The 17,926-nt window shown below is 40.0% G+C and overlaps 1 protein-coding gene across 2 annotated transcripts in view; it reads left to right on the forward strand.

The window, feature by feature from the left end:
* nrg3b (neuregulin 3b) overlaps positions 1-17,614 on the forward strand; it is a 184,009-nt gene extending 166,395 nt beyond the window's left edge. Inside the window, exons 5-9 of one of the 2 annotated variants that reach the window (XM_061232045.1) lie at positions 331-433; positions 4,113-4,242; positions 8,882-9,000; positions 10,621-10,780; positions 16,769-16,905. In XM_061232045.1, coding sequence (XP_061088029.1) covers positions 331-433; positions 4,113-4,242; positions 8,882-9,000; positions 10,621-10,780; positions 16,769-16,774 — 518 coding nt within the window. In that variant the 3' untranslated portion in view covers positions 16,775-16,905. Of the gene's footprint in view, positions 1-330; positions 434-4,112; positions 4,243-8,881; positions 9,001-10,620; positions 10,798-16,768 lie in introns of both variants that reach the window. The other variant, XM_061232044.1, reaches the window with a different exon arrangement.
* Positions 17,615-17,926: the final 312 nt, after the last annotated feature.

Below are 17,926 nucleotides of genomic sequence, written 5' to 3' on the forward strand. Positions count from 1 at the left end.
AATAAAACAAAACACTGAGTTTTTGAAATCTGATATCTAGTTTTTGAAATGGATACATTTGTGTTTGAAATGATAGGTGTAAATATTATGGCATCCCAAAATATACATAAATACACACAATTTTTACCTCACAATTGCTCACTTTTTGGGGATTCAGGCCTAGTTTTTACCCAATTGTCTCTTCTTTTTCTGTTAAAGAGTCTTTGTGAAAACCTGTCTTAGTAAAACCTGCCATACAAATTCAATGAAATTGAACTGAGCACCTACTCACTGTTCAGATGAAGAATATTGTGTTGACTCTACCTCTCTCTGGCTTTTGTTTCCTGACAGAGAGTAAAGAAGTGTACAAAAGACAGGTTATCTCCATCTCCTGCATCACCATTGGAATCAGTCTGCTTGGAACACTCTGTGTGGCTCTCTACTACAGGAATAAGTGAGTAGATTGCCACCTATGGGCTTGGAGGGGCCGAAAGAAAACCAAGATAGTACCCCTGAAGATAGTATGTCACAGAAAATAGTAGGTCACAGGAAGCCAGTGGTTGCCTTGGTATTGTAAGGTTAATTGTTCCAGGGCTTAGCACACAGAAAGTGAACCCTGTACATAACACACAGTCCTTGTTGAGTTATTTTATATAAGCTTATCGTTATCTGATTGGATACAACAGTCCTGTTTACAGCTGGTATGATTATGGTTTCATTTAAAATGTAGTTTTTATCTATGAAATGGGTTTTGCCAATGTAAAAAATTATGAATACAGTAATGTAACCATTCTAATCAGGAAAGCAGTGGTTGCCAACATCCAGTCCTGTGGGACCCCTGTGTATTCTGGTTTTGTTCCAACCATAGCAATCAGTATGCTCCTAATAAGGTTGCTGAACATACACTCACTGATCACTTTATTAGGAACACCTATACACCTACTTATTCATGCGAAGATCTAAACAGCTAATCGTGTGGCAGCAGTGCAATGCATAAAACCAGTATATGGGTCAGGAGCTTCAATTGTATTCACATCAACCATCACAATGGGGAAAATTGTGTAACTGCTGATTTCCTGGATTTCCACACACACCAGTCTCTACAGTTTACTCAGAATGGTGCGAAAAACAAAAAAACATTCAGTCAGCCGCAGTTCTGCAGACCGAAATGCCTTATTGATGAGAGAGCTCAACAGAGAATGGCCAGACTGGTTCAAGCTGACAGAAAGGTTACACTAACTCAAATAACCACACACTCTGTACAATTGTGGTGAGCAGAAAAGCATCTCTGAATGCACAACATGTCGAACCATGAGGCAGATGGGCTACAACAGCAGAAGACCACATTGGGTTCCACGTCTGTCACCAAAGTATAGAAAGCTGAGGCTGCTGTGGGTAAAGGTCACCAAAACTGGACAGTTGAAAGCTGGAAAAACCTAGCCTGGTCTGATGAATCTTAAGGCCCGGACACACCAAACCGACGGTCGGCCGCGGAGCGCCGACAAAGATCACCTCGCGTCGATACGCGTCGTTAATGTTGGCTGTGCCGAACACACCGCAACGACGGTCCGCAGACGGCCGAGTTGCACGTACGTTCTGCGCCTGCGTGAGAGGTAATAACTCTCCACACCAGCAGGTGGCGGTAGTCTGTATTTGTCTTTCAAAAAATGGAAACCGGAAGACCGGGGAATGCGTTTGCATTGCGTTGGACCTAGAAGCAGCCATTGTCTCGCTCACAACAAACAGTTTGCAGCAATTTCCTTGTTCTCTCGCTATTTAGTAATACTAATCGAAAATTATGTCTGGTAGTGATAGTAACTTTGGAATGGCTTGCTTTCCGTTTCTCTTCTCGTGCACTGATTCGCTAGCTGGACAGCCAATCAGAGAGCTCTCTCTCATCGACGGCTCCGGGGGCTTCGACGCCGATTCAACATGTTGAATCGGCGTCGGAGCCCTCCAAAACACGCCAACGGAGTGTCGGCGTGCGGGACACACCGGAAAGACTCAGCCGACAGGGCGCCACCGACGTCCGACGGCCGACCGTCGGTTTGGTGTGTCCGGGCCTTTAATTTCTACTGAGGCATATAGATGGTAGGGTCAGAATTAGGCGCCAGCAGCATGAACCTATGGACCCAACCTGCCTTGTGTCAACAGTCCAGGCTGGTGATGGTGGTGGTGTAATGGTGTCGGGAATGTTTTATTGGCCCGTTAATACCAATCAATCATGCCACACCCTATTTGAGTATTGTTGCTGGCTATGTGCATCCCTTCATGGCCACAATGTACCCATCTTCTAATGGCTACTTCCAGCTTGAGAATGCACCATATTACAAAGCAAAAGTCATCTCAAACTGGTTCCATGAACATGACAATGAGTTCAATGTTCTTCAGTGGCTTTCCCAGTGACCGGATCTGAATCCAATAGAACATCGTTTGGATGTGGTAGAACGAGAGATTCACAGCATGAGTTTGCAGCTGACAAATCTGCATAAAGTGCGTGATGCAATCATGTCAACATGGTATTTTCATCAGACATTTGAAAACCCATCCAGAAAGGTCAGTCAGTTTGCTAGCACAGGAGCTGATGCCACGTTTTTTACTGTTGCCTAACGTTAGTAAAGTAACTGTTGTGTTGGCCAAATTACACGTTTCAGACTCAGTATAATGTTTGTGTCACTGTTTAATGAGCATCATGGTAAGAATTTCACCGACTGTAAAAATAATTTCGAGGTACCAACAGTGGGGCAGCACGGATGGTGCAGTGGGTAGCACTGCCGCCTCACAGCAAGGAGGTCCTGGGTTCGAATCCCCGTCGGCCGGGGCCTCTCTGTGCGGAGTTTGCATGTTCTCCCCGTGTCTGCGTGGGTTTCCTCCGGGTACTCCGGTTTCCTCCCACAGTCCAAAGACATGCAGGTTAGGCTGATTGGAGAGTCTAAATTGGCCGTAGGTATGAGTGTATGAGTGTGTGAGTGTGTGAGTGAATGGTGTGTGTGCCCTGCGATGGACTGGCGACCTGTCCAGGGTGTATTCCTGCCTTTCGCCCAATGTATGCTGGGATAGGCTCCAGCCCCCCTGCGACCCTGTTGAGGATAAGTGGGTTCAGATAATGGATGGATGGATGGATGGTACCAACAGTAGCGGCAGTTGTGTTGCATTTCGGCCTGTAACAGGCAGCAAAGTCATTTGTAGCAAGATTGTCCATAACCCATAGTAGTTTAGGGTTTGCTTTTCACACAACCACCAGGTGACTAATGTGAAGGTATAGGGTGCATTGGTAGTTCAGTGATGTATTAATAAATGAATGAAATAACCATTTTTTTTGTATGTGCCCTAATAATGCTGTTGTCACACACATGACGTCATAAACAAAAAGTCACCTATACTTCTGGTTTCTATGTCTTCAATCTGCAATCGTGATTCATTTCTATAGTCATACTGTTGTTTAGGATGCAGCATTATGGAGACTTGAGACTCAGACTCTAGCTCAGCTCACTTCACTTAGACTCGTCCCGCAGATATAGTGTTCAAAATAAGGTGCTCAGTGAATGTATGTGTTTTATTTATTTCAGAATTCTTTCTTTAAACTTAACAAGTAACAAACAGGTTTGGCTTGTTATCATTTGCTTGGTGTTTGAATTCATTATCTACGAAATTGTTAGTTTTTGTCAGGATGTGTCTACACATTCACCAATTAGGAACATATGGATTCACCTCAGTCTTTAATTTGATCAATTAAATGATTGTATTATCTCTTTTTATGTACTGTTTGCAATATAGCACAAACATTGGATTTTTACTCTTAATGACAGGCATCCCTATTTCTGACATAATGTGGCTTAAGAGGGTAATTAATCCCTCTAAACATGAAAAGCACCTAATTATGAAAAATTTACATCTTATTAAAATTCTGGGATTGCAAATGTGGTTGGAACAAAAACCAGCATACACAGGGCCTGCCAGGATTAGAGGTTGAGATTTGTGTTATTGAAATTGCTGTATTTTGATTAAACATTCATATCTCAGTTATTCTAGTGTATTATAAACTGCAGGATATGAAAATACAGAAAGCCTGATTGCTTGTCTTGAGTACACGGTACCCAGCTAACACTCTGTCCCTGTGCTGCCTCCTGCAGGAGGCGAAGAGAAAAGCTACAGGCCCATCTGAAGGTGAGCTGCAGCCTCAAGACCCCAAATGTAGGCCTTGCCCCAGCCCTCTCCTCTAAATCTAGCCCCAGGCTTCTGAATGGCCTACAGATTCAAAAGGTAAGTTGCCATGAAGGACTTTTTACTTTAATTATGTATGTCTACCCTGCAGCTGCAAACATTGTAGAACATGGAAAGATATATATATATATATATATACACATTTGGGTAGCAGAGGTCTTGTACTCTATCCTACACATCATCCTCATAAGCACAGAATACAGCAATATAATAACTCTATTGATATAATGATATAATGACACTTTATATTTATATATATTTTTGAATATGATAGCTCAAGGTATAAATATTTTCTCTGCAGTGTGCAGTTGATATTAATCTCTGTTAAACAACCTTTGCCCCTGTTGAGCAGTGGTTATGTTGCACTGTTATCGTCATAGAACCAGTCTATGACTTAAGAACTTGCTGCTGCAGTTAGTCCTGTGGTTGAAGGGAAGCATTTGTCAATAAACATGTTTTTTTTTTTGTTTTTTGTTTTTTAGAAAACTTCACCAACCATGAGGTTAACATATTTAAACTATCAAATAGTAAAGACTACTGTTCAACTCTTAGTCTTGCACACTGCTGGAAAAATAAACTGCATATTATTACGGCGTTATTAGGATATTGCTGTCCTATCTTTTCTTAAAATTTGTCAACTTAACCCCATCCACTCTGCCCATTTGTGGGTAAGTCATCCACATCTGAAATTATTGTTGCGTTCATATTTGTTAAAAAGAACAGTAATTTAGATTCTTATCAGCCTCTTATTTGCAATGCAGGGTAATATAACACCAGGCCTCCCCATGCCACACTTACGGTTTACAACCCTGACCTCGTCACAGACAATATTCCAACAATCCTTGATACCATTTCTCTGTCAAAAATATGCAATTCAGAAGTTGCATGAATAAATTTGTAGTTTTTTTCTTTGCTAGTTTTATTCCATGTTTGCCAACGTATTTCCGGTTCAGTATTTGATAGACATATTCATGGAATCAAATATCCCACCTGGTTTTCTGACTAATGCTGAAGTTTATTTATTAATCTGTTACAGAATTTGATATAGATGTAAACGTGCAATTGTACTGGCTAACGGGGCTCTGGTTAACCTAATTTTGAATGCTGAATTGATGCAGATTTGTTAGAAAGCTTTCTGTTGAGTAATCCTTTTTGAAGAGCAACTTGGGCATGCTTCATGAAAACATACGCTCAGTGACCACTTTATTATGTATTTATTAGACTTATTTTTTTGACTTATTGGTCTTCTGCTGCTGTAGCCTATCCACTTAGAGGTTTGATGTGTTCTGTGTTCAGAGATGCTCTTCTGCTGTTGTAGCCAATCCACGTAGAGGTTTTATGCGTTCTGTGTTCAGAGATGCTCTTCTGCACACCACTGCTGTAATGCATGGTTATTTTTACGTACTGTCAGTATTTGTGTACTGTCACCTTCCTGTCAGCTTCAACCAGTCTGGTCCTTCTCCTCAGGCCTCTGTCATTTACAATGCAAATTTACAAATCTTTTCTAGTAGAAAAATAAGCTTTTCTGATCATTCATGTGTCTGGACAAAAAGATATAAGGATGTTTTGGAGAGATTTAGGGACACTTGAGGATATCCGGTATTTTGGGAAAACTGGAACGATGCCTATCAATATCCATACTTGGTATACAAGTTGACATCGTGTGCGCACAAATATGAAGTAGTTCTGTGTTGGTCCCTGACTTATCAATTAGGTTATTCAGTGTTATCTACAAAAACACAATTATGTTAGTGTACCTTTTGTGTACCCTGTATGTACTCTCTGACATATCAACCTTTACTTTAGCTGTGTGCCACCGCAGCCCCCTTCTCTGACATAAATTTGACTGGTAAAAGCCTCTTCTTTAATTTAAGTCTCTGACCATGTGTGTGCAATGTTTTTGAGATATTGACGCTTTTATAGGACTAGTAGACACAGGTGAGACACAGCAAGGTCATGTGTACATCTGAAGACCCTTGACATGACTCAGGAAGATTTATGCATACACTGAAGAGTATGGGTCCTAGTACTAATCCCTGTGGAATTTGTGCTTCACTCTTTTATGTAAAAATTGGATTTGGAAGGTTTTGATATTAGAATGTTGCAGTTTACTGTGTCAAAATAAAAAAATCTAAGGTCCAGGAAGATACATCCCTTCTTCGATGTACTGTAGGATTAGATTTTTTCCAAAGGGTAGTGATTTGCACTTGATTTTGGTGGGAATCTGAACTGTGGTGGATAGTTACTTTCCCCACACCCTTTTGTAATACCCTGGAGAGAACCAGAACAGAAATACACAGAAATTAAGTCTCTAATTGCCTCTTACTGTGGTTACAGTCAATCATGCATTTTCTGCTGACAAAACCTTTTAGAAAAACTTGAAAGGAGTTTGGGACTGAGAGAGTGCTTCTGGGATGTTTGTCACTTTCCGTCACAAGAGTCCCAGTTTTTCAGTGCAATGAGAGCTGCGTTACAGCAGTATCTCCTGGTTATGTTGTGTCCTGGTTTCACAGATTTGTGCTTCTGCAGCTCCAGAGCTCTGAAGGTCAAATTTGTTTCTTTATTTTATATCCTTGCGGGTTTATTAGCAGCATTCATAGGTAATCCATCTTCAGTTGTGAGACATGCCCTTCCAGAGAGCTACCCAAACACCAGCATACTGAAATGTTTTGGCTTGGATTTGGGGTTTTTTAATGGAAAGAAAGTGACTAGCTGGTCCTCCCTCAGGATTGTTTGATACATTCAGACTGCATTTGTCACATGCTTCTGGAAGGGATTCAGGCTGCAGACCCAAATGACAACTCTCTCTTGCATAACGTCAAACGGCATGGCTGGGATGCAGTTAGAAATCAATCAAGTATAATTTGAATACAGCTAAAAAAAATAGCTCTACTGGGAGGTGAAACTGAGTGGAATAGAGATTGCAGACCAAACCCAGTGAAGAATTGAGCAAGTCAACCAGTAATTCACTTTCTCCAATCACATATCAACATGCCAACTCTGAACCCCTGAGGAGACCCCTAGGGCAGGCGCTCCCAAAAATTCAGCTTTACAACATTTTAGGCATTTCGCTGATGCTCTAATCCAGAGCAATTTACAAATTAAGTGCAAATGTTTCATAAATAATAACATAATAACAAGTAGAAATTAATGTTTCTATATTAATTTTGTATGTAGGAAGGAAGGGAGAGAATGTTTTTTTTGGGGTGAGAGGAAGGGGCGTAGGGTAATATAGGGTAAGCAGAAGAGGAAAATATGGAAGCGGGGAATCAAAATCAGGAAGTAGAAGGGGGGAGGGCGGGGGGGGGGGGTGCTTTAGGCCTGGACCCAATGTTATTATGTCATTAAAGGCACTAAGGCTATGTTCAGACTGGGTGCCCAAATCAGTTTTTTGCCATATCCAGATTGGAGACATGTTGCTATTATGAAGTCAGGACAGTAAAAAAACACATGAATAACTATATTTGCAAATCAGATATAGACAACATTCATAGGTTTTTAAATTGCCTTTACTTCACTTGCAACGCGACACACAACATTGACATTACATTAATGGCATTTGGCAGACGCACTTATCCAGAGCGACGTACAGTTGATTAGACTAAGCAGGAGACAATCTTCCCCTGGAGCAATACAGGGTTAAGGGCCTTGCTCAAGGGCCCAATGGCTGTGCGGATCTTATTGTGGCTCCCCCGGGGATCGAACCAGCGACCTTGCGTATCCCATTCATTTACCTTAACCACTACGCTTTGTAAAAAAAAATATATTTTTTAAATTATTTATTATTTTGCTCACGCTTTTAAGCAGGGGACAATCCCCCCTGGAGCAATGTGGGGTTAAGGGACAGGAACAGGAAACTTGGGATACAGTGAGCACAGGCTCATCAAAACTGGACATTTGAAGATTGGAAAAAACATTGCCTGGTCTGATCAATCTCGATTTCCGCTGTGACATGTAGATGGTAGACATCAGAATTTGCCGTAAACAACATGAATGCATGTCCTGCAGTCAGGGGGTGGCGGTGTAATGGTGTGGGGAATGTTTTCTTGGCACAATGTGTGTGGCCATCATTTAAATGCCACAGCCTACCTGACTATTGTTGCGGACCATGAGCATCCAATTATGGCCACACTCTACCCATCCTTTGATAGCTACTTTCAGCAGGAAAATGTGCCGCGTCACAAATCAAGCTGGTTTTAATCCATTCACCAAATCAGAGCACCATTGGGATGTGGTGGAGCAGAAGTTTTGCAGCATGAATGAGCAGCCGACAAATCTGCAGCAACTGCAAGCAATGACTCTGCAATTAAAATGACGCTGATACTTTACTTGGATATCATGAATTTAAAGTTCACTGCACACTGCTCTTTAACTAATAATGCATGCTATTTTTCACAGTGTTGGAGAACAAATTAGCACAGGGAGATAAATCTGTGTGCGTATGTACTTTGTGACCAATATTAATAATTGTCAAGTTTTCTGTTCTTGAAAATGCCATGGTCCTGAAAAGCCACCAATTATCATTTTGGGGTATATTGTGTGCTCCATGCATTAAACTGACCGCTTTCTGGGGTATGAAGTAATTCAAACATATTTTCCCTAGAAAATATAATTGAGTGTTTTGATATTTCAGTATCCTAATGTCTGTGAATAAATATGTATATTTGTTTTTATCTAGTGCTGCAAAGATCCTGGGTCCTCCCCTCCACATGGGGGTGCTGTTTCTGCCTCAGGCCTTTTGCAGAATAGCCCTGTTCCTCCCAGTTACCCAAAAGCACCACCTACCAAGAAAATGAGGTATGATGACATAATTTTTTTTTTTTGAGCTTTTCTGGTTACCAACATACCAAATTCAAGACTTGTGTAAGATGTTACATTCGGGTCACAAATATGCTGCTATTGTATGACTTTGCCTCACAATATTAAAATGGCGTAACAGCCAGTAGTTCTGTAAAATTTATTTCAGTATTAAATGTGCTTTATCTGAGGATGATTTTCCGAGTACATCTGAGTGCGATATTGAAGAAGCCACAATATGGTACGGTTCTGGCGGTAATAATAACCCATGCTTTCATCATAAAAGGAACAACAGTGATTGTAATTGGTAATTAACATGTTAATCAGCCTTTCTGTTGCCATGCCAAGAACAGAAGCAGACAGAGGATGACACTCAGAACAAATCCGCCATGTCTGTTTCCTGCTGTTCTGTTTGCGGTGGAGCTCGGTGTTACAGGGTAGACCTCGCAATGACAATGAATCCAATTCCCCGCTGGAGCATCGTGTGACATGAGTTTTAAAAGTCCTTAATTGCAATGAGGATTATTTCTGTAATGGCTCCATCCGATAACAGGCACACAGACACCCTCCTGGGTGACTGTCGTCTGAACCATGCCACCAATCTGACTCGCCTCATTCCACAGCCTCACAAATGCCTGACATCTGTCCTAGAACACACACCACTCCATCTTCATCTTCCACAGGGGATTAACTGCATATGCTTTACACTTGCATTATGCATATATTACACATGCATTTCCACCCTGCTCACAATATAATATGCAAGGGAGTAAGGGAGTGAATAAAAATGTTGTTGCAGTTTCTTTAGTGCTTATTTTTTGCTGCCCATCCCCATATTATAATAATAATAATTATTATTATAATTATAATTATTATTATTATTATTATAACAACTTTATTTGTATAGCACTTTGCAAGCATACTGCACAAAGAGATAATTAGAATCCAATTTACTTAAAATGATTAACTGTGAAGGAAATATTTGTAACCACAAGAACATTATATTCTCACACTAAAAAAAACTAAATATGTTTTTTTAAATGAAGATGAACAATGTAATTTACAAATGCTTTAGACATCAGACTATTTGGAAAAATTGTTTATTTTGAGGTTTATTTCAATACCGACACTGAAAAAGCACACAAATTACACTTTGGATAGGGCAGGGCCAGATTGAACAATGACGATCCAAGAACTCTACAATTTATACAAGCTATAGTATCCTCAATTCAGTTATCTTTCTGATGTAAATGAAGTTCCACTCCTGATGGCATCAATATACATTGTGTAAGACAGATCCCAAAAACCAACTCCTGGTCCCATTCTAAAATTAATGGCTGCCGCGCCGTAACTCAGTTAACACCTTAATTTTGACCCAACTTTGGAGTCGATGCTAAATGTAGAGACATGTTTCTTAGCAACCATGAAAATTAAGATCGGGATCCTTCCTATTCATCTTATGTCTGGTTGGAATTCACACTTTTTTTTCTTATAATCCAGACGGATTACACATTCTTTGCACATGCATGTCATTGTTCTGCACATACAATTTGAATGCTATACACATGCATTTGTTTGACCTTTGTCCCTGTATTTGTTTTCTGTTCGGATGGATTATAGGAGCAGCTCCTTATCTAACACTCCTGGCCAGAGAAACAGACTAACCCATCCCCGAAGAACCCCGGCCATCTCTAGAGGACGGCTGAATCCAATTGGAGGATCCAGAGATCCTAGCCATGCCTACCAACACTTACAGGAGATGGAGGACTCAGAGAAGGAGGTGCAGTCTTTGACAGTGTGAGTGAGGGGGTTGAGAATTCATAGAAGGGGGATAGAGTCTTTTAAATTGAGGGACATGGAGTACAGTTCTTGGGATGGAGTCCAATGAGGTGGTTGGCATCTTATAGGGATAGCAATAAGGTAAATACCACTGCATGCTAGTCCCGATTTGCTGAGATTGGAAAGGAAGTTCACAAGACGGCAGGTTGTGCGAGAGAATGGTAAGGGTGTAATTTGTAGGGTAAGAGTGTAATTTACCATTTAATTCACCCAAACCAGAAGGGTCTCCCTGTAATTTCGATAAATTGGAAATGTTTGCACTTGTGCTAATAGCAGAGAGCACAGCTGAGGGGAGCACTTTGGAACCATGTCATAAATTGGCTAGGGGAGCAGGCTGAAAATAAGTGGCATTCCACACACACATGCAGATAAAAGTATAAGCACTTGAAAAGAGATACACAGAGGCACGCAGCAGGATGAAGGCTAGCAGAGGCATGCATCCAGAGATTCATGTAGGATGTGTGTCTGCACTATGCATAGTCAATAGCTGACAGATTTAAATCCATGAAACAGCGGCACAAGAAAGGCTGGGAAAGGTCAGGCGGAAGTGTGAAAGCTGATGCATTCAAAAGAAGTCCTCACGTGTATTGGCCATACTGCATCTAGCTTCCATATCTGCATTCATGTATTGGAGGATCAGCTCCTACTTGGTTTGTGGTATAAAGCTGTAACTGTTGATTAAGCTCACTATTAGGTATAATTCCACATTTACGGAAACTCTCAGTCTGGAATTTGGAGAGCTAAAGGGTAGTAAAAATGGCTGCATTCAGTTCCTGTATGCATTTCATGTAACACAAACTTATCCCCATTAAGCAGTACACAGACAGACTTGGACAAAAGCCATTTTGATTTATTTTGTTGTTTAACCATATTCTGTAGTTAAATCTGTGATTGTAGATGTTTTTTTCAAGTGCTAACACAAGTTTTTTGAAAACAGGGCTAATTTTCTCAAAACACTGAATGCAATTCACAAAACCACACAACCAAAGTGCAAAACACCTCATATTTCCTGCAAAATGAAGCACTGCATTCAAAACTACATAACCACTTAGCAAAATATTTTTTTTGCACCAAATGGCACACACTTAATTCATATTACCAGATTTTTGTCCAACCAACTACTTTTGCGCTCAATCAAAAACACATTAATCTTTGGTGGGCTTTGTCATAATAAAATAGTTCCGTATGTAGAGAATTCTGCAGAGACAGACTGTTCAATTTTACATAAATATGTGTAGGAACAGAAATATTTGGTAGAAATAAAATCTTTTTATTTTTCTCCACAACAAATCAGTGCAACATATGCATAGCACATACCATATACATTACAGTCGTGTGAACAAAGAATCTCCATAGAAAACAGAAAAGGACATTTTGAGGAAAAAAATATACAGAACCGTCATCAACATAACAGGCAATATCTTCCCTGGCTAGACATCGAGGGAAGAAGCGTCTTCAGTGTCGTATCCAGCCCTGGATAGCACCCACATCAAGCTCATCCCATTGCCTGCAGAAGAGGCATCGATGAAAATAAACTCATGTGGGATCACATTAGCATTTCCAGTAATATCTGAAAACAAACAAACAAAAGAAATCTGTCAATATGGTGTAGTCCAGTACAATGGAATAGAATGCTGTACTGTGTGTAGTGCACTGAAGTCAATCTTGTACTTACATCCACATATTCATGTCTCAAATCTTGATTCTTTCAGAATTTCTCTCAAAAGGCACCCTGTAAAGCTGTTTCATTTGCACTTGGTTTTCGATAAAGGGCCGTACTTGCCAGATGTTGCTGAGAATTGTGTTGTCCCTTATGATGTGGCTTTGAATCTCTCAGTCCAATTGCATTATTTGCCAAAACCAAGTTGATTATTGCTGCTTCCTGAGCCTCATTGAACATTCGATCCCTTCCAGCGTTATGCCTTTGTCTCTCTGTCCATTGGAAAAACCCAAAATATTGTGATTGGTCAGTGTAGCCTAAATCTATAGTAAATTGTGCAGGATTCTTGTACAGTTAGAGTGTATAACATGGCAGCCATTCATGAAGTAAATATGTGTCACACAACAACTGATTGATGCAGTATGACTGGATGACAGAGGCAACAGTAAACCGGCTCAAGTTGGGCTTGACTCCCTGTCCAGCTTCACTCAGTTGTCTTCTTCCTTCTCCTCTTCTTATCATTGTGCTTCCCCTCCGTTTCTAGCTCTACCCCTACCTCTCACTCTTTCTCCCCCACTTACTCTCAACCTCTCTCTACCTCTTCCTCTCACTGCTATGTTGGCTTTTTTTGTGGTTGACCTGTGGTCTTGTTATAGTACTTACATCCTGATCGACAATTAAGCAATGAGTGCTTTATGTGCCATTTTAGTGTTAGCAATTTGATAAATCTGTAAGAACATAACTGATGAAGTTTAGAATAGGTTTTTATATTTTTCTGGGTTATTCTACGTCATTTTATGTGAAGCTGTAGGAATGAGTGACTTTCTAAATAAGATGGAAAATAATTTTATTTGTATTCATAAATGTACTTGCATGTCTACAGTATGGACAAATTAGCCATCCTTCACCAACTTGTCAGAAAACCTATCTTATATACTTAAGCAATAACTCACAACAGGCAGTGGTATATTGTAATTTTATCGCAGCTAAGGGACATTGTTCGGCCCGACACGCAGCGGAGGGTCGCAACCCTCTTAGCTGTGATGAAATTCAGACAATGCAACAGAAGAGTTTCTATTCTATCTAAATGTCATCCAGTCCATTTTAACCTTCTGGTTCAGCTGTCTATCTGTCAACAATAGCAATAAAATTAAAAGGATCACAAAACAAGCAAGCAAAATAATTGGTATCAGTGTTGACGACTTCACCAATCTATAACGAAAATTTACACTTTCAAAATTAGACATTATCAAATCAGACCTAACCCACCCCTTGAACCAGTTAATTATCACAACCAGAACTGGCAGGATAATTCAACCCAAGGCAAAAACAAAAGGAAAAAGACAGTCCCAACTCTAACGACTGCTGTAGTACTTTTCAATTCCAGCCATACTAGGGCAATGAAGTAATACACCATGAGCACTGTTTGCAGTTTGCCTAGTTGCATTGTCCAATTTCAGCTTGCAGTTCATGCACTCTATGATACCATGTGCGATGTTGTGTGCTCTGCATCTGATACAGTGACATACATACATATTTCATGAAATATTTGTTGTTGTTGTAGTACAAAGGTGTTGATGGTGGGCGGATAAGTGGGAATGTGTCTGACCTGCTATTCAGTAGCGAACTGAACGAATCCTAGAACTCTATTCCCATAGAGGAAACTTCATAATCTTATATCTTCTTATGAGCCCTATCCAGTATAGTTTTCCTAATAAACTGCTCGGTGAGTGTATATTCTACATTCTCTTCTTGATTACTGCCTCTCCTGATTGCATTACATAATTCTTACTTTCATGCACATGTAGTTCAATGTTGCTGTATATAAGATATATAGAAATGTATTTCAAAGTCCTGGCAGAAAGAAACATTTTAAGACACTTGTCATTTGTCTAAATAAATAAAAGTGTATTGGATGACAAAAAAGCCCCCACAATGGGCTCCAGGATTATTGGCACCCTTGATAATGCACAAAAATGAAATACATAAACTACATGAACTACAAAATAATAGTTTTATTTTCCAACATTTGTAAAGCAGTGTGCTTTATTAATGATTTAAGTCTTGAGTCTTACATTAAAAAATATATATATATATAAAAGCAGGTTACACAATTATTGGCACCCCTGGTTTAAGACTTTGTGCAAACAATCATAGCAAAGATGAAAGCCACAAGTCTTTTCCTATAATTTATGATACGGTTAGAGAACACATTTGGAGGGATATTTGACTAGTCCTCCATGCAGAACTTTTCAGAATCATTAATATCCTTGAGGTACCCCTCTTCAGTTCAGACCACAGAGTGTTCCCCAAAAATGTAAGTAGTAGGCCAAAGAGAAAAAGTAGCCGGCCAGAGGGGTTCAGATGATGTCCGCTGGCCTTTTTTTCGATGTAATTTGCAATGGTGCATTTTAATATCTTGAATGCATTTTAAATGGCTTTATTCTTAAGCATTGAGAGACCAGCAAAGGTGTATGTGTAGACGCCAGCAACAAGTGAAGGAGAATAAACTTGGACATGACACTACTGTATTTTGAATAAAAATGAATCGTTCGATTTTGTATTAGTCACAATAATTAATCCCACCAATCTTCAACATCTTCGTCACTAGGCCCATTGCAATGAATGCATTTTGAGTGATTGACATCAACAGTGCTATTCGCACAATTAGCTTCAATGCGCCGGCCATTATGTTATTTTTGTTAGTAAGTTGTAATTTTGTCATTTTGTCATATAGGCTGTAGTTGAACAGAACAGGGGGAAGCGGCCGCTTACAAAATAAAGTGGCGAGTAGATGGGATCATTTAGGCCTACTTATTTTTTGAGAGCTAAAATATCATTGGGTTTTCATGCACGCCACCTTTTGTGGTTTCACTTTTAGAAAGACGGTAACTGGTGGTTGATACATGTCCCCTGTGCTGGCGCTAGCAGGGCGACATCCAACCTATATCACATCTGACCAAAATATTACAGTAGTCTAATGAAAAAAATTACATCTGGAGGATAACAAGGGCATTTTATTCTACATAACTAGGTACAGAGTGGACAGCACAATTTTTTGAAATTGTATCTGATCTCCAGCAAGAAACTATTATTTCTTGTGGGAGTTGATTAGTATATTAATGAGTAGCAAATTGTTTCCTTTGGAGCATCTTTGAGAGAGACTGGCAAAGGTGTGTGTGCAGATGCCAGCAACAAGTGAAAGAGAATTAACTGGAACATGACACCACTGTATTTTGAAAAAAAAAATTAGTCGTTCAAGTCGTATTACGACTAATATTAGTCGTATTAGTCACAATAATTAATCCCATCAATCTTCAATATTTTATTAGTTTTATAATAATTGCAATCTTGCCAATTATTTTGCCATCTGTGGTTTTCATAAAAAATGAACTTACTAAATAAAAAACATTGAAACATGAGAGCAAATGTATTGAAATAAAAGTATATCGTTTTCCCATTTGTTTGAACATAAAATATAGGTAATCATTAACGTATATTATATGCAGCCATTTTTCAAAATTTTTATTAAGGTTACCAATAATTCTGGTTCAGTGTGTTCCACCATTTCTTCTTTTGGGGTAATCCCTGTGAAGTGTGTCCGAGTAAGGACATTTTGGTTCTTGAGATTAAGGCCCGAGACTTTACAGAGTCTTTACTGAGGACAAAAATGAATCGTCTGGTTTTAGGAGGATATAAAGTGGATGTTATGCACCCTCTGGTGCATCATCACGCTGGATAGTGGAAATAAGAGAACACTCACCAGCATGCTTTGGGTCATTTGAATTAATAATGGCCTTCATTACATTACAAACCAACTGAACATGTCCGACTTCTTGGGGTGTGATTAAGGGGCTGTACTGAAAGTGAAGTGAGATTTGAAGAAATGTAGGCGGATTGGGACTCCCAGAGTAAGCAATTTTATTTTATTTTATATGTTCATGATTTATTATTTTCTATTTCTTTCTTCCTGGATTCTGATTTGGAATGACCCATCATAACAGTGCAGCCAATTGATTGGTTGCTTCTACCCATGAAAGGGGATCTGTGTGTCTTGAGGGAACTGGAGATCAGTGGACTGCTCTGGGGATTGAAAACTGGGTTTAAAAAGAACTTAAAAATGGACATTGCCAGGATATCTTTGGTTGTCTAGATGTTGTCTTTTTGTCTGACAAAGAAAGACTGCATGCTACTGCCTTTGATTTTGGGTACTGAATCTCTGTCCTTCTGTGTTTTAATGTTTGTTTTCATTCTCCACGTTCCCTCTAGGTGTAACTGTGGAAAAGCTGGAAGCGGGCATCTCCAGGACGGGAATTTTGATGCGCAGCAAGGAGATAGGGGGTTGGACAGGTGGGAGGACGAGGGAGTGCAATTCACCCATCTGGAACGTGCCACCCAACTCCACCAGGCACCGCCACTTTCTCTTCGCACCTGCTCTGTTCCCATCATCCCCTCTTTCCAGGGACAAGATGTCACTTCCTGTATGCAAGAGAACAGCCTAGCAGAGGGGGACAAGATCAATCCTCAAGGCAGATGCCCGCCCACGACCTCCATTGCAACAGGGTACTGTGGCCTGCGGAGGGATGGGGAGGAAGGGCCAGGAGAAGTACTTTGGGCCCTGCCCCAAGCCAACAGGAAGCAGGAGGACAAGCCTGAGTGCTTGCTGTCACCTGCTAGGGGTGGAGCTGAGGGAAGGGTCCAAAATGAACTTTCCAGAAGTGGATTGGAGGATTGCTCTGGTCCTGTAAAACACAGCAGAGCCTGCTCCCAGCCTTACCAGTGAACAAAAAAATAATGTGATTACACAGCACACACAGAAAGGGTCAAGACAACAATCTGGGAAACAGACATTTAAAAACATTGAAAGAAAAAAAAGACTGAAAAACACATAATCTGCATAAAGTGGAAAAACTCAAAACCCTACAGATTAAAAGGACGATGTTCAGTTTAAAAACATATTTAAAAGAAGGATAAATTATTTATATGCATTTATTTAAATGAGAAGCTTCAAACATAGAAAGAAAACCAAATAGTCTGTTATCTCTATGGTGTTTTTAATTGTAAAAAAATATATAAAATAACAAGGTGAAATAAAGATGAGGAATATGAGAGTGATGGAGGTTTTCATAAGTAACACACAAATTCACACATCCGTATGCATGTACACACCCAGACACAGCTCCATTCTGCAGTCTCAAACACACACTTATCTGTATTCAGCCACACACACACATAACTTTGTATGTGGTCAATTAAAATGAGAATGGGTTTCTACAGGTACCGCGGGTAAATCCTGTGGAATTCTGTGGGTGTCGCTGTTGTTGTAAAAAGACCTGCAATGGTTGACAAGAACACCAGGAGGTGCAAGGATGCCCAGTCGTCTATGTCAGCCATTTTGAAGGTTTAGTCTTTTTAATAGGCTAGTAG

The sequence above is a fragment of the Conger conger genome, chromosome 2 (genome assembly GCF_963514075.1).
Source record: "Conger conger chromosome 2, fConCon1.1, whole genome shotgun sequence".
Lineage (NCBI taxonomy): Eukaryota > Metazoa > Chordata > Actinopteri > Anguilliformes > Congridae > Conger > Conger conger.